Below are 25,352 nucleotides of genomic sequence, written 5' to 3'. Positions count from 1 at the left end.
GCTGAGGGGAGGGTTCAGAAAGGAGCGCACTTCCGGTGCCCTTTCTCCCGCGAGCTCCTGGGGCCAGGACCCTCGTGTGAAGGGTGGCCATCCCTAAGCGGGGAGCGCGGTAGAGGCGGGCCGGCACCCCCTTCTTACCACTGGTGCCGCCGGCCTCAGGACCGAACATGGCCCAGAACTTGAAGGACTTGGCGGGACGGCTGCCCTCCGGGCCCCGGGGTATGGGCACGGCGCTGAAGCTACTGCTGGGGGCCGGCGCCGTGGCCTACGGCATCCGCGAATCGGTGTTCACTGGTGAGCAACCTGCGCCCGCTTTCCGGACTCCCGCCAACGTTCCCTAGACCCCTTCCCAGCCCCGCCGGGGCCCCGCGCTCACCCAACCCCTCACCCCGCCCCACCAGAAGCTGGCACGTACTCTGAGCCCGGCCTGGACTGACCCCCACCCCTCTCCCTGCAGTGGAAGGAGGGCACAGAGCCATTTTCTTTAATCGGATCGGAGGCGTGCAGCAGGACACCATTCTGGCCGAGGGCCTTCACTTCAGGTAATGGCGGGCAGAGCTGACTGACCCTGACCCTTCACCCTTGAACGTCGACCCACCAGTACCTGTAGTAAGACTTACAGCGAGATTCAGCGCTGCCCTTTCCCCTCCTCACCCCATCTCCCCGAACAGTGGTGCTGCCCAAATCTCCAGCAGCACATACTGTTATTTTCCGAAGGGAGAAGAGAATTTCTCCTTGACCGTGGTCATTAAGAGGAGGAGCAGGCCAAGAAACGCGTGGTGACGGAAAACCGGGCAGAACTAGTGAAATCGCAGCTTCCTAACCCCTATCCCTGTTCCCTCCCCTCCAGGATCCCCTGGTTCCAGTACCCCATCATCTATGACATTCGGGCCAGACCCCGAAAAATTTCCTCCCCCACAGGCTCCAAAGGTAGGTCTGGGCACTGGGGCGTCCCTGACAGTAAAAACGGCAGCCTGGTCAGAGACTGGGGAAGATGGCAGTGTCAGATCTCTTGGGCCTTGGCTTCCACTTCTGCAAACAAGGTGTAATAAAAGCACCTGCTCCGGGGATTAAAGCAGTACATTCTGGACATGCTGTGCATTTGCTCGTTTTCAACTGTTCCTCCCCCCAGTGTAAGCTCAGTAAGAGCATTGTTTATCTTTTGTCTTGTTCACTACCTAGGTCAGAGCCTCGCTTTAAAGCCTTTGTTTCACTGTTTGATTTGTTAATCTACTGGTGCATTCTGTTCTGGGGAAACTTGGTCCCACTCTTCACCTATTCCCTAGGGCACCTATTCCCTCCTAGACCATTCAGATGTTGTGCCTTTGAGATTCCCCAGATCATCCTTTACACAAACACACACACACACACACAATGAGGCAAGTAGCTCACCTGTAATGTAATTTTTTGCATTATCTTTAGTGAAGGTTGCTTAAATTCCCAAAACCCTAGGATTCACAAAACAGTCTTTGTTCTCAAGCCCTTACTGTCTAGTTCAGGAGACTGGTGATAACGATACAGTGTAACAACTTTCAGTGAAGCGTCAAAAAAAAAAAAAATCATTTTCTGGAGGAGGGGCCATGGGCAGAGATTTGAGCATGGACAAGTATGCACTTGGCCTGTGCTGAGTCACCTCTCCTCAGCCTCCTCACTCTCCTCTGCCCAAGGCCATTCTGGGCCACAGGGCATTGCCCTAGGTAGCCAGGGGAGCGCGCACAGGTGAAATGCCTGGGGAGGGCGGCTTTGCAGAGAAGCCAGGTGAGCCCCCATAGCCTTGCCCAGCCACTGCTGATCTCTCTCTTAGATCTGCAGATGGTGAACATCTCCCTGCGAGTGCTGTCCCGACCCAATGCCATGGAGCTGCCCAGCATGTACCAGCGCCTGGGGCTGGACTACGAGGAGCGAGTGTTGCCGTCCATTGTCAACGAGGTGCTCAAGAGCGTGGTGGCCAAGTTCAACGCCTCCCAGCTGATCACCCAGCGGGCCCAGGTCTGACTCCAGCTCCCTTTCTCTCCCACAGCGTCAGCATTTCCCTCCGAAGCCCCACGGACGGGCTTTTAGGAAAGACGGCCCATTAGGAAAGGACTGTAACCTGAGGTCCCATCCACCCAAAAAGCCGTGCTGATGGCCAGTGTGGGGAACGAGAGCCGGGCCTGGTTAGTGTCAGGTGGGGAGGGAGAACCGTGACCTAGACCCGTACACACGATTTTGGAAAGAGTCGAGCTTAGCAGTCCCTGTGACCAAGGCCTCGCCAGCTCGGCCCGCAGGCCCAGTGAGGAACTCTGGGAGCATCAGTGTGCCCCTGCAGTGTTCCAGAGATCTGGGATTCCCGTGGTCACAGCAGCACGCCTTCCTTTCAGTTCTCCGGCCCCCTCAACTCCCCTCTCCCGTCCGCCCCCTCCCCCCAGGTGTCCTTGCTGATCCGACGGGAGCTGACAGAGAGGGCCAAGGACTTCAGCCTCATTCTGGATGACGTAGCCATTACCGAGCTGAGCTTCAGCCGCGAGTATACGGCTGCTGTGGAAGCCAAACAAGTGGGTGAGTCGGGGAGGGCATTTGAGGAAGCAGGCAGGTGCGACTGCGTTCCCGCCACCTCGCATCCCCGTGACCCCGATTCTCTCCCGCCACAGCCCAGCAGGAGGCCCAGCGCGCCCAGTTCCTGGTGGAGAAAGCGAAGCAGGAACAGCGGCAGAAGATCGTGCAGGCGGAGGGTGAGGCCGAGGCAGCACGGATGATATCCTTCCGCAGAAGCGCTCCCAGCGCAGACCGGGGGCCTGCGGCTCCACATCCTCCCCCGTAGGCTGGCTGATGAGACTTAAGGCGAATGCGACCCGTGCCCTGCGACCCCTGGGGGCGGGGTTTCCAAGTGGGATCTGAGAACTTGGTGGGGCACCCGAGGGCTGGCTCCCCGCCATGAGGCAGATCAACAGCACAGCTGGCCTTGCCTCACTTCGCCGCTGCCTCCAGTTCCCGGCAGCAGCCTGCAGGGAGGCCGACAGGTGGGGCTGGGCACGAGCCCGGTGAGCGCAACCTTGGATCTGACAGCCCAGGGGAGGGCCGAGCCCGGGGAGTAGTTAGGACAGTGCCCTGATTGAGATCTGGCCTCATGTGGCTCCTTAACCGCATCCTGCTTACCTGGGAGAGGCCCTGAGCAAGAACCCAGGTTATATCAAGCTGCGCAAGATCCGGGCAGCCCAGAACATCTCCAAGACGGTGAGTGTGCACACACTGAAGGGAGGAAAGTAGAATCTTGCTTGTTCAGATTTCTGTTCAAATTGGCTTGTCTGACACTTCCTCTCATCAAAAATTACTCCCTGGGCTCCCCTGACCTTCTGTTCATGCCTCTTGTGGACCTAACCCATCACCATTGCTTGTTGCTTTGGATCCCTGAGTGAGCACGGAAACCAGGGCGCTCATCCCAGCATCCCTGTTCTAACCCCCAGGTGTTCTGTCAGTGGTTATTGAATTGTACAGGTAGGAATCAAGGTCTTTTTTGCCTGATGCAAACATTTGTCTCATTTCCTGCCCTGTAGATCGCCACCTCACAGAATCGTATCTATCTCACTGCTGACAACCTCGTGCTCAACCTACAGGATGAAAGTTTCACCCGGTGAGAGACAGGGCCTTCACATGGGTCGTCCACACAGATCAGGGGCCGGAGTCTGGCTGCTCCGGCTCTGGAGCCTGTTACTAGCCTACTCATATGACCCTGGAAAACACCATTTCTCTGGATCAAAGTTAGAAACGTGGGTGGTTAATAATTCCAACCTTGAGTCTCATGGGATTGATTTTATGAGATCAAATAGCATTGTTCCTGTAAAGGCTTTAATTGTAAAGTTCCCTTCCACTGAAAAGCAGTGAAAGATGATATACAGTCCTTTTCTTGGGGAGCTGCTCTGGGTCACCGAAGGATGCTAGGAAGGCAGAGGTGAGACCTGGCAGTGGCCACGGGAGCAACTCTCTTCCTTCCCAGAGCCAGAGACTCCGGCTTCCAGCAGGCTTGCCTTTTTCTCTTGGGAGGGAGGAGGGGTTTAGAGCTGGGTGGGGCCTGAAACTTATCAATCACATGTGCCTTTCTCTTGTCTTTCTGTGTTCCCTGTTCATGTGGTGACCTGGTGTCCACAGGGGAAGGTAAGTAGTCGACACAGCGTTGGGCTGTGGGGTTTATCTCCCAGTACCTGCTTTTCCCCCACCAGCTCCCCTTTCTGACCTCCCCACCCACACACCAGGGAGGAGGGGGAGATGCTCTGCCTCTCACAGGTGTGTCCCCTAATCATGTCACCGTCTGTCTCATTTCCACAGTGACAGTCTCATCAAGGGTAAGAAATGAGCCTGGTGACCAAGAACTCTGCCTCCAGGGAGGAAGTGGATCTGTTTCTGCCCTGGTGTTTGAGGAGTCACCTTGGGGCCCACCCCACCCCCACCCCGCTATCATGAGATGGTCCCTCTGCATCGCTCCTCTCAACCCTTCTGATGAACAGACTGACCACTTCTGGGGCAATGACTTTCCTCCCTGTGTTGGCCAGGGGTGTTGGGACAGTGTGATTTCTCAGTGATTTGCTACGGTGTTGATTCCTCCCTCGTGGTCCGGAGGCGATAACCACCACCCCAGGAATTCTCAATAAATTTTTATTACTGAAGCTGAAGTCAAAGCCTCCTGGTGTGTGTTTGACTGCGGCCGGCCAGGGAGGCACCCATAGGGTAGCAAACATGCGCACGCGCACACCGCGCACTCCCGGGTCCTTCCCCCACTTCTCTGCCAGCAGGGGGCGCGAGGACGCCGGCGGGGGCAGGTCGGGAGAGCCTGGCCAGCTGCTCACCCTGGAAGCCCGCAGAGCCGGATCCAAAACAGGACCAGGGTGGGAACCGCGGGCCTTGGGGTCCAGGCCCAGCTGCACTCCCCGCCCCGCCCTCCTAAACCGCATCTCCCCTTTGTTTACCAACATCTCCTTTTCTAAGGCCGGAGCAGCTGTGGCTTTGCTGAGCTAGACCAAAAATCTGATGATCCCAACAGGAGCTGCTTCCTTGGTAACAAGACTCCACGCAACTGTGGGGAGACCACTTGAGCTCACTGGAGGGCTTTCGTGCTCAAACCCCCGGCCTGCGGATCTTGTCACCTGCCCAGGCTGCCCGCACTTCTCAGCCAGGGCCTGCCCTCTGGAGGTGGGCTTCACTCCCACAGCCCTGCCCCCACCGCTACCCCGCAGACCAGTCGCCTCCTCCCTCCTCGATGCCGCCCTCACTGAGCGGGCAGAGAAAGGAGCCCACTGGCTGTGCCCACGTGCCACCTCACCCGTGTCCCATCCCTTGTATTAAGGGAGACAGGGAAGGGTGGGAACCGGAGGATGGTCGGCACCTGGGGCGGAAGTGTGTGCAGAAGTCAGGGAGTTCTGGTGACGGGGTTAGAGAGCAGGGGCTCACCTTCAGCTGCTTGGCGGCTTCTGAAGAAATCAGATTAACTGGCCCCTGCTCACTGTTATGAAAGGACATGTGAGGAGCTGGGAGCTCCAGGGGAGAGGTGAATGAGCCAGAGTCCGGTCCACAATTTCATTGCCTTCACATCCCTGAGGCAGGAAGGGAATGGAGGTGCCCAGAGAACCAGCCTGTGTCCAGATCCCCTGGGGCTCTGAGGCAGCCATTTTGATTCCTCCTATTGTTTCCCTTTCCTAGTGACTTCCCCCACCTCCCCAAGGGTAAAGGTCAGAGGTTGCTGGTCCGGAGGGCTCCGTAGTCTTCAGGCCTCCCTGAAGGTCATTGCCGAGGACACCAGCCGGGGGCCATCTTTACCAGACAGTGTTAGGAGCTTCACCATTAGACCATCCAACACTGTGCTGGAAGATGGACCCAGAGCCGGTCACAGACATCCAGGCTGGAGCTGGCCAGTCCCTCCAGGGACCCTGGCCGCGGGCCAGCTGAGGTCTCTTGAAGGTCTACTAGCCAATCCTAAACTCCAGGTCAGCTGTAGGTCCTAGATCCTCCAGATGACAAATCCCACTGGGTTGGGGGAGGGGCTGGGGCCATTGTGTCCCTTCTGTGGGCAGCCAGCCAGCCAAGAGCCACCTCTCTTGAAGCACCCTCTGCTCAAAAAGAGGGGCCTCCAGGGCTGGGGCGGGGAGGTTTGGGAGTGGGGACGCCAGCAGCTGTGCGCAGGGAGCCCCTGAGGCCGTGGACGTCGCTGGCACTGAGACAGGGGCCTCCATCATTACCCGGCAGTATTAGAGACTCCCAACCAGCACCCAAACACTGCTGGGTAAGACGGGGGCCCCCACTCCGCCGCCCATCCAGGGCCAGTCCTAGGCCCAGGCCCCCATCCCCCACCACCCGCGTCCCTGGGGACACTTCCGGGTGAGCCTGCAGCGGCCACCAGCCCCACCCTGGGTTGTTGATCCACTGAGGCCCAAGCAGAACTTCAGAAGCCCCCTGACCATCTCTTCTCCACCCAGAGCCCCTTCCCCACCACCCCCAAAGCCAGTCTCTGCCCCCACACACCAGCTCCCCGCCCTCAAACCCCTTCAGCAATCCCTAGCCTGGCCCCAGGACCCCTCTCCCAGTGGTCTTTACCTGTCACCAGGCTGCCTGGCCCCCAGAGAGCATGGGCCACGGAGAGCAAGGGGAATAAAGGCCCAGGATTCAAGGCCTCGGAGCCGCCCTGGCCTCCACTCTTCCTTCTTCCTTCTCTCCTGCAGGGCAGCGCAGACTCCTCACCTGGGCCCCGCCCGCCGCCCCTGCGCACAGGTGTGTCCTCCCGCCATAGGCTGCACCCCACTGCCTTAACCCCTTCCCTCCCAGTGCCAGCCACAGGCACCTCCTCCGAGGCCTAGTCACCCCGCCGGAGGCCCCCAGCCTTTGCCACAGTCTGTCCTCTGCTACCTGCCTCCTTGGATCCAGGGCCCAGGCCAGGGAGGCCTTGTTGCCAGAGGAACAAAGGACAGGGCTGCCTTTGGGCCCCTTCGCCTTCCTCCTTGGGCCTCACCCCACAGCCGCTCCTGCCCGCTGTCCGCTAGCCCTTTCCTCTGAGTCCTCTGCCAGAGATCCTGAGGTCAGTGGGGGCTCAGCTCAGCAGGGACTGAGTTCGACCCCTGCCCAGAACATCCCAGCCTGTGGAGGGCACGGGGATCTCCGAGGGGCACCTCCTGTCCTCACCCTTAGTGTTGGGGCTCCTGCCAAAAGTCCTGAGTTCCTGGTCAGGAACCTCTGCACTGACCCGGCCGATTGGAGTTCTGAGGGCTTCTGAAGCCCTGGCCGCAGTCCCCGTCTCCACTCTTCAGAAGGACCAGGCACCTCACCAGGCAGAGCCACCCCTGGACCCACCTCGAAGCCCAGGAGTAGCCAAGTCCCAGCCTCCAGCAATTAGCCCAGGGCGGTTCGAGGGGTGGGACCCGCCTTTCTTTTGTGCAGCTCAGCTGGGAAGAAAGGGTTGCTGGGAGAGGGGCCCGGAGGCCCACAGGTGATGCTCCACCCTCGCACCCCCTGGAGGGTGACGGCTCCAGGGAGCTGAGATGCCTGCCTGCCGAGTTGCCCAATCCCAGCTCTCTACCTCCACCCTTGTTTGTGAGCCTGCTAAGTTGCTTCAGTGGTGTCCCACTCTTTTGTTGCCCTCCAGGCCCCTCTGTCCATGAGATTCTCCAGGCAAGAATACTGGAGTGGGTTGCCATGCCCTCCTCCAGGGGATCTTCCCGACCCAGGGATCGAACCCAAGTCTCTTATGTCTCCTGCACTGGCAGGTGGGTTCTTTACCACCTGGGAAGCCCACTTTTGTTTGCTTCCTTCTTCTTCTTTTTTTTTTTTTTTTTCCTTCTTAATTCTTGTCTGTATTTATTCTCTGTTTGTGGACTGTTTCTGGGTCTGCCTTTCCCACCAGTCTCCTCAATTCCACAATGACAGGAACAGTCGGATCCACCACCTCGCCCCAGCACTGCTCCAGCACCAGGGACATGGGGACACTCAATACAGAAAGTGTCCACTGAGCAAATGACCACCCAGTCTCAGCCAGCCCAGCGGCAGGGAACCGGGCCTTACCGAGTAGGGCTCTCTGAGACTCAACTCCCCAGGAGACCAGCATTGTCAATCAACATAAAGCCTTAACACAAAGCAGGAATCATTGTTGTCCACTGCAGACACACAGAAAGTGATCAAAAATAAAACTAGAGAAGCCTGGTGGCTCAGCGGTGAAGAATCCACCGGCCAATGCAATGGACACAGGTTTGATCCCTGGACCAGGAAAATCCTACGTGCCACAGGACAACTAAGCCCATGTGCCACAACTACTGAGCCTGTGCTCTAGAGCCCATGAGCCACGTGGTCCAACTACTGAAGCCCAAACACTTTAGGGCCCATGTCTCACAAGAAGACTGTCACAATGAGAAGCCCACACACCGCAACGAGTAACCCCCACTCGCCACAACTAGAGAAAACCCCTAGCAGTGATGAAGACCCAGCACAACCAGATATCAAATAAATACATTTTTTTAAAAAACTAAGACTCTGATCAAGAGCATAAATGTAGCAGTAGCCCCAGGAAGGGAGGAGCCAGGCGGTCCTGAGAGCACCAGGTGTCCAGAGGGCAGGGACAGCAGGCAGGGTGGCTCTGGGCCTGTGCTAAATGGCCTTGATCCATCTTCTTAGCGCTTGAACCCAGAAGTCAGGCCAGAGAATGTGGTTGTGTCCCCCTCGGGGTGACCCCGGCTGCGTTTTCAGGAATGCAGGCTCTGGGGCCCAACGGCCAGAGTTAAAATCTTAGTTTCACTGCTCAACAAACAGTCCTGTGGCCTCGAGCAAGTTACTTAATCTCTCTGTGTCTCAGTCTGTCCCACTGTAAAATCAGACTGATACAGGTACCTCGGTTCAATATGTTTAGTCTTGGTTTTGTTCTTTTCTGGGGGGGATCTTGTTTTTTACATTTTTTTGGCCATGCCACATGACCTGTAGGATCTTAGTTCCCTGACCAGGGATCTAACCTGTACCTCTTGCACTGGAAGCTCGGAGTCTTAACCACTGGACCACCAGGGAAGTCCACAATGCTTTTAGTCTCTTAAACCAGACCTGACACATGGCAAGAGTGTAATGAATTGGGATTTCCCCGGTGGTCCAGTGGTTAGTTAAGATTTCCTACTTCCATTGCAAAGGGCCCAGGTTCCATACCTGGTCAAGGATGTAGATCTCACTTGCTGCAATTAAGAGTTCACCTAATGCAACTAAAGATTCTTCATGCTGCAACTAAGACCCAGTGCAATCCAATAAATATAATGTGTAAAAAAAAAAAAAAAGTGTGATGAATTATAGTTGCCAGTTATATCATCATCCCTGACCTCAGTGATCTTCACAACCACCCTGGCAGGATCACCCTCCGCTTTAAAGAAAAGGAAGAGACAGCCAGACCTGGCCCGTGCTCACACTCGCCTGTTAGACTGTGAAGGCTCCCTGCCTGCCTCCCCCTCCCGCCAGGCACACTGAGTTAGAGACCCACACACAGTGACCTAGAGGCTTTATTTACAAGAGGAGAACAGCCTGGCCCCGCCTGGGGCCTCGCTGGGCTATATACAGGATCCCAGGAGAGGGAGGTGGGGACACGGCTATTTAAATTACAATAGAATGGGGCGGGGGGGGCTGTTGCTCCAGGTTCAGGCTGTGGGTCATCCACTGGAGGCCTCTGCAGAGACGGGGCTGAGGCTGCAAAGGGAAGGGAGGAAAGGATAAGGCAAGGCTGGACCTGGAGTGGGAGACAAGACGCAGGTCTGGTGGGGATGGGAAGGCAGGGTTAGGCCACAGCCGCCCCCTCTATCCGGGGCAGAAAGCCCAGCTGGGGGGCCCCAGAGACAGGCCAGGGAAGGGCCGTACCATGGCCGCCCCAGGACAGGCCCGGCTCACTTCCTCTTCAGGGAGCCCTTGTTCTTCTCCTTGTCCGCTGACCGCTGTTTCTTCACCTTCTCCTCCTTCTTGTTCTTACTGTGCACATTCTCATACACGTCCTCCTTGTGTCTGCAAGGCGGGGGCCAGCGGGTCAGGAGACAGGGGCAGGGTTCCCCAGCACCAGCCTGGAGTGACATGGGGTCACCCCATCTCACAGGTGAGCAAACTGAGGCCAGGAAAGCAAGGACACCAGCCCTGACAGCGTCCTGACACTAGACTAGAAGCGCCTACGGGCAGAGGCGCCATCTCACACATCAGTATACTCAGCCCAGGCCCCACGTGGAAGGGCACTCAGGAGACACTTGTGAGTACAGGTTGTAAGAACCAAGCTTATACTTGAACCCAAACCTCCCTGGAAAGGAAGGTCGGGCTAGGCAGGGGACACTCACTTAGAGGAGGTGCGGGAGGCCTTGGCGTGGGCATTCTTCATGGCTGGCGGGTAGGTGATGTTCCCGTATTCCGATTCCCGGCCCTTCTGGGACTGCGGGGAGAGGTGTGGTGGGAGGCCGGTGGTCCCAGCAGCACCCCATGATGCCCACTGGCCCCCTCAGCCCAGCCAGGCCCCTGCTCTGCCCGCACCTGCATGACCTCCAACTTCTTCTTGGTGGTCTCGATGAACTGGGCGATGGCCACATAGATGAACTTGTACTGCGCCTCCGTCTGCACCATGCCCGAGCGCTGGGCCCGCACCATTTGGATGGTCTTTTGGATGTCGATGTCACAGTCCAGGCCTAGCCAAGAGGGCAGCCGGATGTCAGGCCCCGAGCGGAGAAGGAGGCGGGGGGCTGCTCACCCACCAGTCCCAACGTCCCCCACCGGTCACCCTCACCCTTGGTGGAGATGCTCTCCATGAGCATGTCGATGACAATGATGGTGCCCGTGCGGCCGATGCCGGCGCTGGGGAGAGAAGGGGCGCGTGAGAGGTCCAGCCCGCAGAGGCCGAGAACCAGGGGCTCAAACGGCGCCGGCAAGGGCGGGGCTTAGGGAGCGGGCAGGAGGCAGGGGCGGGGCTTAGGGTAAGGGCAGTGAAACAAGATGCGGGAACCTGGCTGGGTTAGTGCGGTGTGGGTGGAGCAGGCAGGGCATGGGTTTGCCCAACTCTGCACCCATGCTCATCCCTCCAGCGAAAGGATTTGGGGGGAGAGCCTTGCACTCAAGTGCTAAGACGCTGCTCCCCGATGGCCTTCCCAGACTTTCTTCCCAGCCCCGCCGCCTGCTTCCACTTCTCCCCCTTCCCCCCACCACCCCAGGAGACTTGGGACCCCATCCCACCTGTCCTGCCTACTACCCTGGCACCCTGGCCCCCCGGCCCTCTCCCACAGCCTTGGCCCGAGCCAGGCTGCCCTCCTCGCATGAGGACCATCTTTCTGCAAGGCTGCATCTCCCTTTTTCTTCAGATCCCAACAGCAGGGTGAAGACAGTGCCCCCGCTGGTGTGCCACGAGGCCACTGGGCTCAGGAGAGTTGGGGGAGCAGCTCACAGGAGGTCTCCCCTCCTTCCCACCCTCTGCCGCCACCCCCTGGGCACACAGACCCCAGCAACCTCAACACCCCACAGAGACCCCAGTTTCACCTCCACCACTAGGCCAGTCAGGCCGATGCCCCAAGTCGCACTGTCTAATTTCAAACCCAGATTGTTAAAAATAACACCCTCTCACCCACTTCCTTCCTGTAACGTCTAAATTAAGGCCATGGGGATTTCAAGAAGGTGGGGGTGGGGGTCATGGGCAGCAGGGTCATTCTTGGCGATAAGCCTGTCCCTGGAGGTAGAGTCCCTGAGATGGCACGTGGAGGGTACCTCCAGGCTCAGCCCACCCGGCCCTGCCCCAGGACACACAAGAGCTGGTGGGCAGAAGGAGGAAGTCCTGGCCCTCAGAGCCTGGGTCACATGGAGGGAGCAGGAAGGGAAGGGAAGGAGACAGACCTCCGTCCCCCCAAGGGAGACATCAAAACATGAATGATCCCCCCTTCTGGAGCATTTACTGTACTCCAGACACAGTGTGAGGGTCTCATGTACAGATAAGGAACCTGAGGATCAGAGACGTGAAGTCATTTTTCTGAGATCATACAGCCAGGGAACGGAGGAGCTGGAATTTACAGAAGCTACATCTGTCCAGCAACCCCTGCCTACCCCCTCCTCTCCACCCAGGCCAGGCAGCCTGCTGGGGCCCTGCTGCTCATTGCTGACCCCTCAGCTCCCCAGCTTAGCAGGGTCTCCCAAACATGAACATGGGAAGCTCCAGTGGACCTAGTGGTGCATGAGCTGAGGGGCTGAGCTGGGGGCACTGGCAGGAAGGGAGAAATAGGCGCGGCATGAAGAGGCCTCAGCACCCCTCCCCCTCATGGCTGCAGACGGTAAAGCGAAGAGATGGGGAGCCACACCGACCCCAAGGAGAAACACCGTGGGTAGGTATGTGTGAAAAAACAGGAGTGACCAGGATCTGGGTCTACCATGAGCCCTGCTCCAGGTTCCCCCCATGGACCAGAGGTGACCTGACAAGAGGCTTGACCCATTTCCTCATTTGCACATGGCAGGTTGAACTAGACTGGACCGGACACTACATCTCTATGGGGACTCCCCACTCCAGGCAGGGGATCAAGCCATGGGCTTGGTTCAAGTTAAGTTCCACCCATGGGTCTGGAAGCCATCAGGGAACCCAGAAGAGGTGGGGGGCCCAGGAGGCTTTAAATGCGTTCACATGTAAACTGCTTACAACAGTGCAGGACGCTTGGCAGTACTCACTTGCCAGCAACTACTTGGATTATTATCACCGATATCATGATCATTGTCACTCTCACCTGCAATGCACGATGATGGGCCCTGCGTGAGGCAGACTCTCCTGCCGCTGGTTGATCTGGTCCAGGAAGCTGAGAACACCCCCAGGCTCACTGGGGACCCCATGATCAGGCCAGCTCAGGTACTGGTAGTGCCAAATCTCCCGAATCAGGTTCCCCTGGGTGGAGGACATAGGGTCAGTGCACCCTGCTCCCCCGCGTGGCTTCATTCTACCCAACCCAGGAGAACGAGCGTGAGCAGAGTCCCCAGCCTGGGGCAGGGGCAGGGGACACTCACATTTTCCAGCGGGGAGACCTGTAAGTTTCGGAGTTTGTACTCAGTTGTGTCATGTTCCCCGCAATTGGTTACAGTGTAGGGTCCGTAAACACGCTGACTGCCCACTTCTGGCCAGTATGGAACACATTTGTTCTGAAAAGAGAGGGTGGAGGGGGGACGTGAGGCACAGAGGCAGGGCCTGAGTGCCCGGTGCTGGTCCGGCAGCTTCTGATGGATGAACGGGTGACCTGGCTGAGAGTCGGAGGCTTAGGTCTTGGCTCAGCGTGCTCCAGGTGGTGAGGCCTGACCAGCTGCTCAACAAGTCATTACGCACATGCGGGCCGGTACGGACCTCGCACCTGAAGCCGCGCCAACCGGGCTGGAGTTACAGACACAAGTAAGACACAGCCTGGTGCGCACTGCCTCCAGGAGCTCACAGAGAGAAGGGTGAGCCAGGGAACTGAGCCACTGAGGAGCCCGGGCTGGGGGTGGGGGACAGGAAGAGGCTAACTCTCCCTCTAGGTAATGGAGGAAATCAGGGGTGGCTTCACAGAGGAGAGAGCATGTGAGCCGGGTCTTTAAAAAAACGAGGAGTCTGTCGGGCAGAGATAGGGAGGAGAGATGAAGTCACTTTCTAGGAGAAATGAGCTCCTGCAGAGGCACGGAAACCTGAAGAAGCCTGGCAGGTCGGAGGTGAGGGCTGGAGGGCAGCCACCAGACCTGAGTACCAGGGTCCTCAGGGGGACAGCCTGACGCAGAGGTCACACACCTCTGCACAGGTCACAGCCACTCCAGGGCAGAGGGTGCCATGCAAGGGGGCAGCCTGACCATGGGGTGAGGGTTTGGGGCTGACTTCAGAGAGAGTAATGAGGCTGAGTGGAGAGGAGGTGCTACTACCCCGAGGGGGATGGTGGGCACTGGGTTGGGGGACACTTAAGGGATGGAGGCCTCTGGAAATCTGGGTCTGATGGTCCGGGGAGTCCCAGATAGGAAGCAGAGACCCAGAAGTCATTGTGTACTCAGATTTCTGCCTCAGTTCCCCAAGGAGGTCAGGCCCTTGCCCTCTGAGGTGGCCCTAAGTGTCTCTCCAGCTTAATGGTGGTGGAGCAGTCCTGGGGGTGGGGGCGGCGTGGGGCTCAGCCTACCCGGCCCTTCTCCACCTCCCGGGTGGTCATGACAATGACGCAGGTGTTCTCCTGCCACACCATCTGCCAGAAGTCGTTGACCGTGGCCTCCAGGCAGCCCTGGCTGGCGATGTAGGTCTTAGCGTTCTCATCAGGGCCTAGCAGCTGGTTCTGGACAGAGTGCAGAGATAAGCAGGGCTGTGAGCCCCTCATCCACCCACACACACCCCCATGGCAACAGCTCTGGCTTCACCCGATGTCTCTGGACCCAGCATCCCCAGGAGCTGGGGCCCATTTCCCGCCCCCACCCCACCGTGACTGGTGAGCACACTGACCTTCACGTAGTTGGCGTTAATGTAGTCAGACCCAGGGATGTTACTGTCGCGTCCCTGAAGGACCACTCGACTGTGGTCAACTGGGAGTGGGTAGAAAGGAAGCAAGAAGGGCCTTCTTGAGCTCTCAGGCCATCCTTGCCCAGAGGCCCTGTGGGCAGGCTGGGGTGGGGGACCCACATGGGTTGAGGGATCTCAAACTGTGTGGGTTGGAGGTTTCAGAGGAAGAAGGGGGCGGGGTGGGGTATGAGGGGATCCTCTGGGAGCCTGGAGGAAGGGGGTCACCCTTGTGGGTGGGGGCCCCTCATAGAGCTGGGGAAGGAGACCGTCTGAGATGGGGGGAGGTCAGCTAGGGGAGAGGCATCTTCTGGGTGAGTGGACGCTGCCTGAGTTGAGGGCGGGCTGGAGGTTGCCCAGGGTGCTCACACGGAAGGATGTTTTTATAACGGTTCTTGCTCTTGTTTTCTGGCCGCTGCCCTTCCAGCCGCTGGTGCAAGTTTTTCACCTCCTGCTTCTGCAGACTCTGTGAGACGAGTCACGGAAATGGAGCCCCAGGCCCAGAAGAGGGGTGTCCATGGGTATAGAGGTGGTGGGGCAGACTAATGTGAGGGAGGGGAGTGAGGGGACAGGGTCTGCCTGGGACCCCATGCCCTTCACCCTGCTGGTCCCATCACAGACCTCAAACTCCTCCCAGAAGCCGGCCTTGGCTGTCTCCTCTGACTCCTGCTTCTTGTTCAGTTCCAAGACCCGGTTCTCAATGTCAGCTGCATTCACCCTCGTGGCATAGTATGGCTGGGGTGGGGGAGGCCAGAAGTCAGCCGCTTCTAGAGCTCAGAAGCTCAGGGAATGGGAGGAGGCAGCCAGGCCCACCCCTCACCTGCCGCAGGTAGACAAAAGCGCCAGAGGCCTCCTCGATCCCCGTCCTCTTGAAATGCTCCACCAGGTCCGTGAGGCTGTCAAAGGTCTCCGAACCCCCCACTGTGTAGCGTCCGCCCTGAGGGGTGCCAAGTCAGGCCACCTCAGTCTCCCTGCCCGGACCCCCAGCCTCGGACCAAAGCCCAGGCTGCCCCTCCCCACGGGCAAGGCTGTGGACCCAGAGAGGACCCCCAGCGGGGTGCCTCCCTGGTGCCCAGAGGCCTTACCTCACACATGACTTTGATATGGGTGACTCTGAGCGGGGAGCCGGGGCCAGCCTTGGGCTGGTCGCTGAGCACAGACAGCACAAAATCTCCAGGCTGGCTGAGGCTCTCACGCACAAGGAAGGTCCAGGGCTCCCCCTTGGCCTGCAGCAAAGTCTCCGCCTGCCCTCCAGACATGTGGCCATGGTACCACCTAGGGAAGACGGCATCCGGGGAGGTGAGACTGAGGCCGGGGGTGGGTGCTGGGCAGATGCTCAGGGAGGGGGCAGGGAAATTGGGCACCTGCCATGTGCCGAACTGAGCTCTGCTCCACGCTCTCAAATCCACCACTATGAGTAGGTCCGTCACTCTCACAGAAACATGAGAGGTAGGTACTACCCATTCTGCAGATGAGGAAACTGAGGCTGGGCAGTTGCACACTGGCCCAAGGACCTGGCTGATAAGTGGCAAGCCTCAGGACTTCTAAGCAAGCCCACCTCTGAAAGTTCAAGACACAGGGAGAAAGGCAGCCACATCCAGAATGTTCAGAGGGGAGAAACCCAGGAAGGGTCTCCATGAAAGAGCTGGGCAAGGGAAGCAGAAATGCAGACAGAGGCCAAACCACAGACAGTGATGGGGTTGGGAGAGACGGAAGTCACAAGGGAGGGGAGATGGGGAGAAGTCCCCCTGGGGTCCGGGAAGGTGGACAAGCCCCACAGGGTGAAGAGTGGTTTGGGGTGCCCCAGGTGGTGTCACTGAAGGGGCTGCTGGGGTTCGGTGTTGGGGGGGAGGCTCAAGGGGTTCAGAGGGGCAGAAAGCAGAACTAGGACCTTTCCCCAAAACACACCCCCTTCCCAGGAGGAAACTGTAGCCCCGCAATGCCCAGCCCCACAGGAAACCACGTGATGGAAAAAACACAAAACTCCTTCTGGGGAGAGAGTGAGAAGTGAGGTTGTGAGGTTTCCTCAGCCCAGGGACAGGGGAAGGGGGGCATTTTCCAACCGCAGGAATGGGGGGAAGGAGGGAGGGGGCCAGTCTGTCCCACCCCATCGTACTGTGGCCCGGAGGAGACTGCAGCTCAGACACCTCCAGAGTCCCCAGCCCAGTGCAGAACCCCCGGGCCACCATATCCCACGGCTCAGGGATAGGCCAGGGCCCCCAAGCAGTGGGGAGGGGGCTAACCTTCTTCCCCCAGGCCCTACAGGATGAGGAAGTCTCCATGCAAATGTCAGACTGACCACAGGCAAAGAGCTAGCCATTGAGGGGACAAATGCAAATTCCCCCCAGAGGAGGAGGGGCAGCTGCCAAGGCCAAGAACCAGAGCAAACCAGAGCAGAGGTTGGGAGAAAGAGCCTTCCCCACAGGCTCCCAGGGTCAAGGGTGAATCCAGGCCTCCTGGCCTGGGGAGCCAAAAGCCCCTCTTTAAGTCAGCTGCCCTGGTCTTGAGTCCCTCTGTCCCTGACCTCTTCCAGCCACAATTTGAACCCTGACTGCAGGCCCCAGGGGTCCTCTCAGCTCCATCCCTCTTCCAGCTCCATCCTCAACTACCCCTGCATCCACCCATCCTCTGGCAGCAGCCAGTAGGCCGGACCCTGGCTGTGGACAAGGAGGAGGCCAGGTCATGAACAGCCCAAAATGATCTGGGCAGAAAATCCCCATGAATGTGGCAGGTGGGGTGCAGGAAGAGGGTGAGAGGCGGTGAACACCAGGGAAGGACAGACGCAAGCAAGGGCATCCAAGTGCTTCCCTCCTAGGGGCGGCAGCTTCACCAGAAATGGATCCCTGGCTGCATGTTCACAGGAAAAAGGGTCTCCAGGGGTGAGTCTGGGGCCTTTACCCAAGCCTCATCTAGATCTCAGTCTCAACCTGTGACGAACAAAATATGGATGCAAGCTGGGAGGCATGCATCTCAGAAAGACTGAAAGCTGAGCGAATCCAGGTTCAGAATCATTTCAACAATCGATGCACAAATACAGGACAGGGATAAGTTGGCTTGGCCCTAGGAGTGTGCCAGAAAAAGCCCCCATAACAACCCAGAGTTTTTCAGCTGTCCTTCCCCTAATTATAGAAGCTATCATGGAGACACAGCTGGAAAATGAGACACCCCCAACCCGCCCATAAAATGCAGAGTTTTTGGGTCTGCCCACACTTTGGGGAGACCACCTGGGGAGTAGCCAGCCCAGTTCTGGGCACCATATCTTTGAAACCAGAAAGATGGGCGGGAAATGCTTAGAGTATTGTCCTGTGCCCAGCTACAAGGCCCTTGCACCCCTATGACACAGTTTTCAACGACGTGGGTCTGGTCAAGGGACTAGTCCAGCGCTAGCCAGCCCCAGAGGGCAGACCCATTCTCAGGGGACACTGAGATGAGGCTACGTGTCCTCATACACGCTGACCCCTACGCTCCTCCTCAACCATAGGAACCCATGCTGGGGAGGGAACAGTTACAAGAGGTCAGATTCTGTCTCAGGCAAGAAGAGCTTTCTAACAACAGAGTGGGCCATTTGGGAGACATGGCCACGAGGAGAGGCCTCTCTGGCACTGGTAGGGCCTGGGGCGCGGGTGGACAGGGACCCTGGAGAAGGGCCAGGCAACCTTCTCTTGCTTCCTAGGGGTTGATGGAAAGGGGGTCCGCGGATCACACGGAGGGAAGAGGCCCAAGGCGGGGAGGTTAGCCCACCTCTCAGTGGGGCGGGCCAGGGAGCGAAGCCCCTCACCTCTCACTGGTGGGGTCTGAGCAGTTCAGCGGGTACTTGAGGTGGATGATGGTGCCGTCTCGGTCCTGTAGAACTCCCTGCTGCTGCGTGTAGTACTCCACCAGCTCCGTCAACGTCGCGAACTTCTCCCCTCCATACAGGTCATAGAAGTCCCCAGAGTTCTGGATCCGAATATGAGTCACCTGGTCCCCGACCCTGCAGGGCACCCGGCGGCGGTGGTAAGGCCAGTGGGTGGGAGAGTGGAGGTCGGGTGGGGGTAGGGGGTGGGTGGGGGTCCCGGGTAGGGTTGGGGTGGATACACCCAGGGCCCTAGGGAAGCGAAATGAGCAGCCCAGGTCTAGCACCCCACCCCTGGCTGGAGCCGCAGGCCACCTACCTGACGGAGAGGGAGAAGTCGCCCTGGTTCTTGCGGCTGGGCCGCGCCAGGAAGCTTCCATGGACCCCTCGGCCCTTGAGCAGAGTCTCCGCATCCAGCCCACTGAGGTCTCGGTGAAACCACCTGGGGGCCAAGAAGGTGATGAGAAGAGGCCCCAGGGCCATGGGGCTCCCTGCCTCCTGCCTACCACGGGTGCCCGGCCCTTACCTCACCATCCTGGGAGTGCCCGGGGTGGGGAGGGGGGTGAAGGCGTGCAGGCAACGGGGTGGTGCCGCTGAGTCTGGGCAGGCGGGGGACGCTGGGGCTAAGCTCTGGAGGCTCTCAGCGCCCAGGCCACCTCGCCACCCAGCACGGTCCTGTCCTGCTTCTGGGGCTGCCACTCCACTGGCCTGGGGCAGCCGGCAGGGCGGGGACAGGAAGGGGCGCGGCCGACCCCTTGGGGGAACTCACTCACTTCTCGTTTTAGGGCAGAGCGGGGAGAAGCACGGGGTGGCGGTGGGGGTGGGGACAGGACCCACTTCCCACACGCCTGCCATCAAAGGCCTGGGAGGGCGGCCCTCCACACACGACCACCCGAATGAGAACACACGGGAGCCTCCAGCGCCCCGGGCCAGCTCATGCTTGGTCCATGGGAACCCACACAGTCACGCGCCATCTCTTCCTGCTCCATGCAGCCTTCCCTGGTCCAAACCAATAATAATGGTGAGGGTGGCAACTATCATTAGCGGAGTCTGCCTAGACAACAGGCACTGTGCTGGGCGGTATTTACCTGCCTTATCTGATATGTCCTCACAGTAGCCCTGTGAGGCAGGTACCTTCATTATTCCTATTTTCCAGACAAGGAACCTGAGGCTCTGGGCGTGAAGGGAGCTCCCCCCTGGGGCCACACGGTCAGTAAATGGCAAACCAGAGTGCAAAACAGACGGCCTGGCTCCAAAGCTAGTGATTTTAGCTACTATATGGCAGGGCTCAAGGCTTCAGAGAACAGAGGTTGGAATTGCAGTCCAATATAAAATAAAAAGTTGAGGGACTTCCCTGGTGGTTCAGTGGTTAAGAATCTGCCTTGCAATGCAGGCAGGCATCACAGGTTCGATCACTGGGCAGGGACCTAAGATCCCACATGCTGTGGAGCAACTGAGCCCATGCCAAAACTAAATCTGTGTACCACAATGGAAGATCCTGTGTACTGCAACTAAAACTGGACACAGCCATAATAAATAAGTAAATTTTAAAAAATAAAAGAAAAAGTTAAAAAGGTTGGGGAGGGGGGCACTTCCCTAGGGGTCCAGTGGCTAAGACTCTGCTCCCATGCAGGGGGCCCAGGTTTGATCTCTGGTCAGGGAACTAGATCCCACATGCTGCAACTAAGACTCGGTGCAGCCAAATAAATAAATAATTTTAAAAAACAAAAACAAAAAACCGAACAGAGGTTGAGAGTCTCTTCCACTCAGGCCAAAGTGGGAGGGGGCAGTTTCCTAACTGTTTAGGCTGGGCAGATGCCTCTTAGAGGGAGAGAAACCCTCCCTCGACACACACATCTGAATAGGTGCCCTGGGACAGAGGGATGGACAAAATGACCCTGGAGCAGCCCTGTCCAACTGGCACCTTCTCTGCTTCTTATCCTCGACCTTTGGGCCATCCACCGTGCCCCAACCCTGCAGTCAGGTGAGAAGCGGAATAGGAAGCAGGTGGGGCCAGAGCCGCCAGCCCTATGGATGGATCCACCGGAGTCTGAACTGTAGGTTCTTGCTGAGGGGGTCTGGTCTGAATCCGACAGAGCTCAGGACTCTGACCCAGCGGCCTGTCTCCTGGGCCGCAGCGGGGCACCCAGACCCTGCCATGGCCTAGTCTCAGGACCCGTTCACCTGGGGAGGCCCTAAACACTAAAAGCTTGTGATGCTCCATCTAATTCCAAATACAAACATACCGCCAATCCAAAGCAAGAGGAAGGAAGCCCAATCAATGCAAGATACACAAGAGGGGTCTTCCCTGGGGGCCCAGTGGTTAGGACTGTTCCACTGCAGAGTGCAAGGGTTCGATCCCTGGTCAGGGAACTAAGATTCCACAAGCCCTGGGGCACAGCCAAAATTAAAAAAAAAAAAAAAAGATACACAAGAAACCCTATGAGTGGCTTCCCTAGGGAAGGGACCAGAGCGGGTAGCTGGAGGAAAGAGCTGGGAGGGACCTTTCCTTCTCCCTCCTTCCACCTTTATTTTTTTTAATATTTTTGTATTTATTACTTATTTAATTGGCTGCACCAAGTCTTAGTTGTGACATGCAGGATCTTTGAGCTTCATTGCAGCCTGCAGGATCTTTAGCTGCTGCATGTGGGATCTACTTCCTTGAGCAGGCATCTCTCTTGGGGGCCTGGAGTCTTAACCACTGGACCACCAGGGAAGTCCCTTCAGTCTACCTTTTTGAAGATTGTAGCATGGGCATGTAGTCCCTTCATTAAAATAAGTAAACTGACTGGGAGATGGCAATTTCTGGGATAGCAGATCTGAGAGGTGTGTACACAGATGAAGTAAATGTGATGTTCAGTATTCAAGCACATTATGTATGCTATGCCTCAAAAAAGAAGGAAAAATAAATAACAAACTATTCAAGCCCAATAAAAGTCTATTTTCTTATGTTGGCTACTTTATCATTTTTTGAATATCAATTCTCCGCCCTCCCCACCCCCAGAAAGGATTTCTGGAGACCCTGTTTGGTCTGTTTATCTCATGTTCTAACACTGACTACATCTATCTTAGACAGTAGCCCTGAAAGACTATGAACTCTCTCACAGCAGGGGGCAGGAAGAGACTGGATGCCATCACCTCCACTACAGGGGGCCCTCACCTCCAGCACAGGAGGTCCACTGCTGGTCTGGCTCACCTCCAAGTAGTTAAAACTTAGCACCATGTCTCACACAGAGCACGTGTCAAACCACATTCATCCAGACCCATGTATGTACATGGTCACAAGCCCAGGTCCAGTCCTACCCATGCACACCCTGCTTGTCACATACAGATGAGTATACACACACACACGTACATGCACACACACAAGCATCCATTTACACACACACCGTCCCACTAAAGGCAACCTCATCACCCACGTCCATCTACACACGTACATAGTTAGGTGCAAACACCCACACGTGGACACAGCATCCCCACCACCCACAAATTTGCAGGTCACTACATAGCACCCAACACCCCCTGTACTGTGGCCACAAACCACTCTCCCTCGGGAGTTTTAAAAAAGAAACTAACTAGGCACCCAGAAACTCATGACCGTGAAAGAGACAGGAATTTCTTTGAAGGGTATCAAGTCAGAAGGCAGACAGGCACTAGGAGGGTATGCACAGTCTCTACTGTCCCTTGGCAGGAAAATAAATAAGAAGCACTGCCCTTCCCTTGGCATAAGTGCTCTGGAGTTCACAGAGCACGTGCGCGAGCACGCACACCCACACTCCCATTTGGGCCTCAGGCATCCCTCAGGGCTCAGGGGTTGTGGCCCACAGTCTTAGTTGCCCCTCTGCAAATGGGATCTTCCCGGACCAGGGATCAAACCTGTGTCCCCTGCTTTGGCTGGTGGATTCTTAACTGCTGGAACACCAGATCTAGGAATCATTTTCCCCATTCTTTTTTTTTTTTTTTTTTTAGTTCTAACCACTTTATTGCTACCAACCCATTTCCCTCCACCCTCGTGCACACATGCTCAGTCATGTAATCCCATGGACTTCAGCCCGCCAGACTCCTCTGTCCATGGACTTTTCCAGGCAAGAATACTGGAGTGGGTTGCCATTTCCTTCTCCATCCATTCTTTTTTTTTTTTTAAGGGAGGTAAACAGGTTCAAGGAAGCTGAGAGTTAAAAAAGCAAGGGCCTACTAATTCAGAAGAGAAAATTACTCACTTGGGAAGCAAGGAGACAAAGGCAGAGATGAAGGTCAACGGGGATGCAGAAAGACAGGCAGTCTGGAAGAGCAAACAAAGTAATCTCTAGAAAGCTCTTGAAGTTCCCTGGGCCTCAGTACCCCTACCTGATAAATGGGCTTAACAATATTTCCCAAATGTTGATATAAAAAGCTGATATGTTGTAGATTTTTAGTATGAACAGCTTTTATGTGACGTTATTAATGTACATGCCAACCCTATTTAGTAGGTCCTGTTAGCCCAATTTTCATTTATTTATTTTTGGCTGTGCTGGGTCTTCCCTGCTGCTTGTGGTCTTTCTCTAGTTGAGGTGCATGGGCTTCTCAGTGCTGTGGCTTCTCTTTTTGCAGAGCACAGGTTCTGGGGCTCAAAGGCTCAGTAGTTGTGGCCCAAGGGCTTAGTTGCCCTTCAACATGTGCAACCTCCCCAGACCAGGGATCAAACCCATGTCCTCTGCCTTGGCAGGTGGATTCTTAACCACTGGACAACCAGGGAAGTCCATGTTAGCCCAACTTTAGAAACAAAAACTAAGGCTCAGAGAAGTAACTTGACCAAGGTCACAAGCTAGGAAGGGGGAAGGCAAGAAACCAAGGCCATCTGACGTCTGACGAGTCCACTGTCCTTCCCACTGTACCAGCCACCGTGGGGGGAGGAGGCAGGGCGTGGGCACAGTGCACGTCGAGGCCGGGGTCAGGGTGCTTCTCCCTCAGGAGCCCCTGGGGGGCTGGCACGGGACCCACGAGTGTAGCACCAGCTATGAGCCGGGCCCTGTGGCTGAGCTGAGCTGCTCTGAGAGGCTGAGACCCTTGGCAGAGGGTCTCATGGGGCCAGGCTGAGGAACCAAGGAAGGATTCTTTCGCAGGAAAAGACTTGCCAACCATCTGGCAGGAAAATGACAGACAGGAGCGTGGAAGGGATCGGGGACCAGAAGCCCCAGTGAGAACCTTGACAGCAGGGATCTCCCTGGTGGTCCAGTGGTTAAGACTCCTTGCTCCCAGTGCAGGGGGCTCGGGGTCAACCTCTCATCAGGGAACTAGATCCCATATGCCACAACTAATAAATAAATGTATTTATATACAAATAAATCTATCAATAAACAAATTATTTATAAATAAATAAATCTGCCAATAAATCATTTGTTTACACATAAATCTATTAAGTAATTTAATTATAAATAAATCTATCAATAATTTATTTATAAATAAATCTATCAATAAATAATTTATTTCTAAATACATTAATAATTAACAAAAATAAAATTTTTAAATAAATTATTTTTTTAAAAAAGAACCTTGACACTGGGGCTGAAGGAGACAAGGGATGCACTGAAGAAGGCAGGCACACCCCAAGAGCAGATGTGAATACAAGAAGCAAGAACTTACTGAACTTGGGGCGACCAACCTAGCAACTTACCAAGACGCCCAGCAGGTCCTCACTGTAGTATCCAAACTCCAGGAAGGCCCCACATGACCCAGCCCTCCTCTGTCCTCACTGGCCAACTCTGCCCCCAAGCACCATCATGCAGTCTATTCCCACAGCAGGGCCTTTGCACTGGCCATTCCCTCTGCCAGCAGCACTGGAGCCTGATTCCTCCTCATCCAGGTCTCAGCTCCTGCGTCTCCGACTCAGGAGAGCCCTCCCTGGCCCCTCCAGCCAGTGATGCCACCGGCACCGCAGTCACTTATTAGCATGTGAAGCTGGTTTATTTTCTGGGTAACACTTCTGAGACCCTGCAATTATCCTATTTAATGGGTTCCTTGGGCAGTCTGTCCCCTTCCACGTGCATGAAGCTCCATGAAGGCAGGAACTGTGTCTCTCTTGTTTGCTACAGTATTGGCAGCACCTTAAAAAGCACCTGGCAGAACTTCCCTGGCAGTCCAGTGGTTAGGACCTCACCTTCCAGTACCCGGGGTGTAGGTTCGTCCCTGACTGGGCAGCTAAGATCCCTCCCACATGACTTAGGGCCAAAAAAGCAAAACATAAAACAGAAGCAATATTGTAACAAATTCAATAAAGACTTTAAAAATGGTCCACATCAAAAAAAACTTTTAAAAAATTTAAAAACTAAAAAGCACCAGCATACAATAGACATTTAACAGTATCTGAACAAACTGATGCACAGGCGTGAAGGGAAACTGCGGGAGATCAGAACGAAGGATTTGGGACATTTAGTGGGAAATAGGGGAACTTTCTCAGGTCTGCCTTTCAGATGCGTAATGTTTCAGGTGACATTCAGCTCCCTAGGGGGTGTGTCCTTAGCAGAAGACAGAAGCAGGGGACCAGGGGGCAGAGAGAGAAATTTGGTGAGAATAAATATGCATCTGTCAGGGAGAAAGTACTAGAGAAGGGGGGGGGTGGGGCAGAAGGTCATGAACGAGGCTGGAGTTCTGGCATCTTGTGGGGAAAGTGACCGAGGGAGGGGGCAGGGGTGGGTCGCACTCATGGTCATGCACCTGTCAGGAGTGAGCAGGATCCCCACCCCTCCCTCCCGAATGAACAGGAGCCCCATTACCCAGATGGAGCAGGGGACTTACCCATGGGACAGCATTTCCCCAGAGGGGTGGGGAGTCCCAGGCAGAAGGCACAGGGGGTGGGGTCGAGCCCCGTGGCGCAGCTGTGCAGGGGCCCAAGCCAGGTGAGGAAGAATGCTCAGAAACCAGCCACTTTCCTCTCGATGCTGCCTGCCAGGCCAGAGGCACCGCAGGGACAAGCCCCTGGACTAAATAACCCCGGAAAAGGGAGAGGTGGGGCGGAGCTGGCCTCAGCAGCTGGCTTCTCCCTCCAGCCCCGCTCGGCAGTCCAGC

General features: G+C 56.5%; 2 protein-coding genes and 1 non-coding gene across 5 annotated transcripts; 2 read left to right on the top strand and 1 right to left on the bottom strand.

The window, feature by feature from the left end:
* Window positions 1-29: 29 nt before the first annotated feature.
* On the top strand, window positions 30-4,640 carry PHB2 (prohibitin 2). The gene is made up of 9 exons (XM_061124843.1): window positions 30-294; window positions 458-542; window positions 851-930; window positions 1,805-1,989; window positions 2,409-2,538; window positions 2,631-2,734; window positions 3,136-3,213; window positions 3,534-4,131; window positions 4,303-4,640. Exons 1-8 carry the CDS (start codon window positions 168-170, stop codon window positions 3,612-3,614), a joined length of 870 nt encoding a protein of 289 aa, XP_060980826.1. The 5' UTR covers window positions 30-167; the 3' UTR covers window positions 3,615-4,131; window positions 4,303-4,640.
* Window positions 2,802-3,044, top strand: LOC133044110 (small nucleolar RNA U89). Its single transcript, XR_009689859.1, has one exon. It is a non-coding gene; the product is annotated as a small nucleolar RNA U89 (small nucleolar RNA).
* Window positions 4,641-9,467: 4,827 nt separating the features above from the next.
* On the bottom strand, window positions 9,468-25,286 carry PTPN6 (protein tyrosine phosphatase non-receptor type 6). Of its 3 annotated transcripts, none has more exons than XM_061124838.1 (16): window positions 25,083-25,286; window positions 18,628-18,750; window positions 18,252-18,446; window positions 15,559-15,748; window positions 15,294-15,410; window positions 15,095-15,208; window positions 14,843-14,939; window positions 14,420-14,499; window positions 14,106-14,255; window positions 12,982-13,113; window positions 12,708-12,862; window positions 10,739-10,806; window positions 10,489-10,640; window positions 10,299-10,390; window positions 9,838-9,978; window positions 9,468-9,709 (listed from the first exon to the last, which is right to left on the bottom strand). In XM_061124838.1, exons 1-15 carry the CDS (start codon window positions 25,094-25,096, stop codon window positions 9,864-9,866), a joined length of 1,794 nt encoding a protein of 597 aa, XP_060980821.1. In that variant the 5' UTR covers window positions 25,097-25,286; the 3' UTR covers window positions 9,468-9,709; window positions 9,838-9,863. The 3 variants fall into 3 exon arrangements, with proteins under 3 accessions (XP_060980821.1, XP_060980820.1, XP_060980823.1); XM_061124837.1 differs by having other exon boundaries at window positions 9,468-9,669; window positions 25,083-25,283; XM_061124840.1 differs by lacking the exon at window positions 25,083-25,286 and adding an exon at window positions 18,835-19,071 and having other exon boundaries at window positions 9,468-9,669.
* Window positions 25,287-25,352: the final 66 nt, after the last annotated feature.

This window comes from Dama dama, chromosome 22, assembly GCF_033118175.1.
Source record: "Dama dama isolate Ldn47 chromosome 22, ASM3311817v1, whole genome shotgun sequence".
NCBI classification, from domain to species: Eukaryota; Metazoa; Chordata; class Mammalia; order Artiodactyla; family Cervidae; genus Dama; species Dama dama.
The sequence above is the reverse complement of the archived record's forward strand: the minus strand, read 5'-3'. Positions and strand labels throughout refer to the sequence as shown.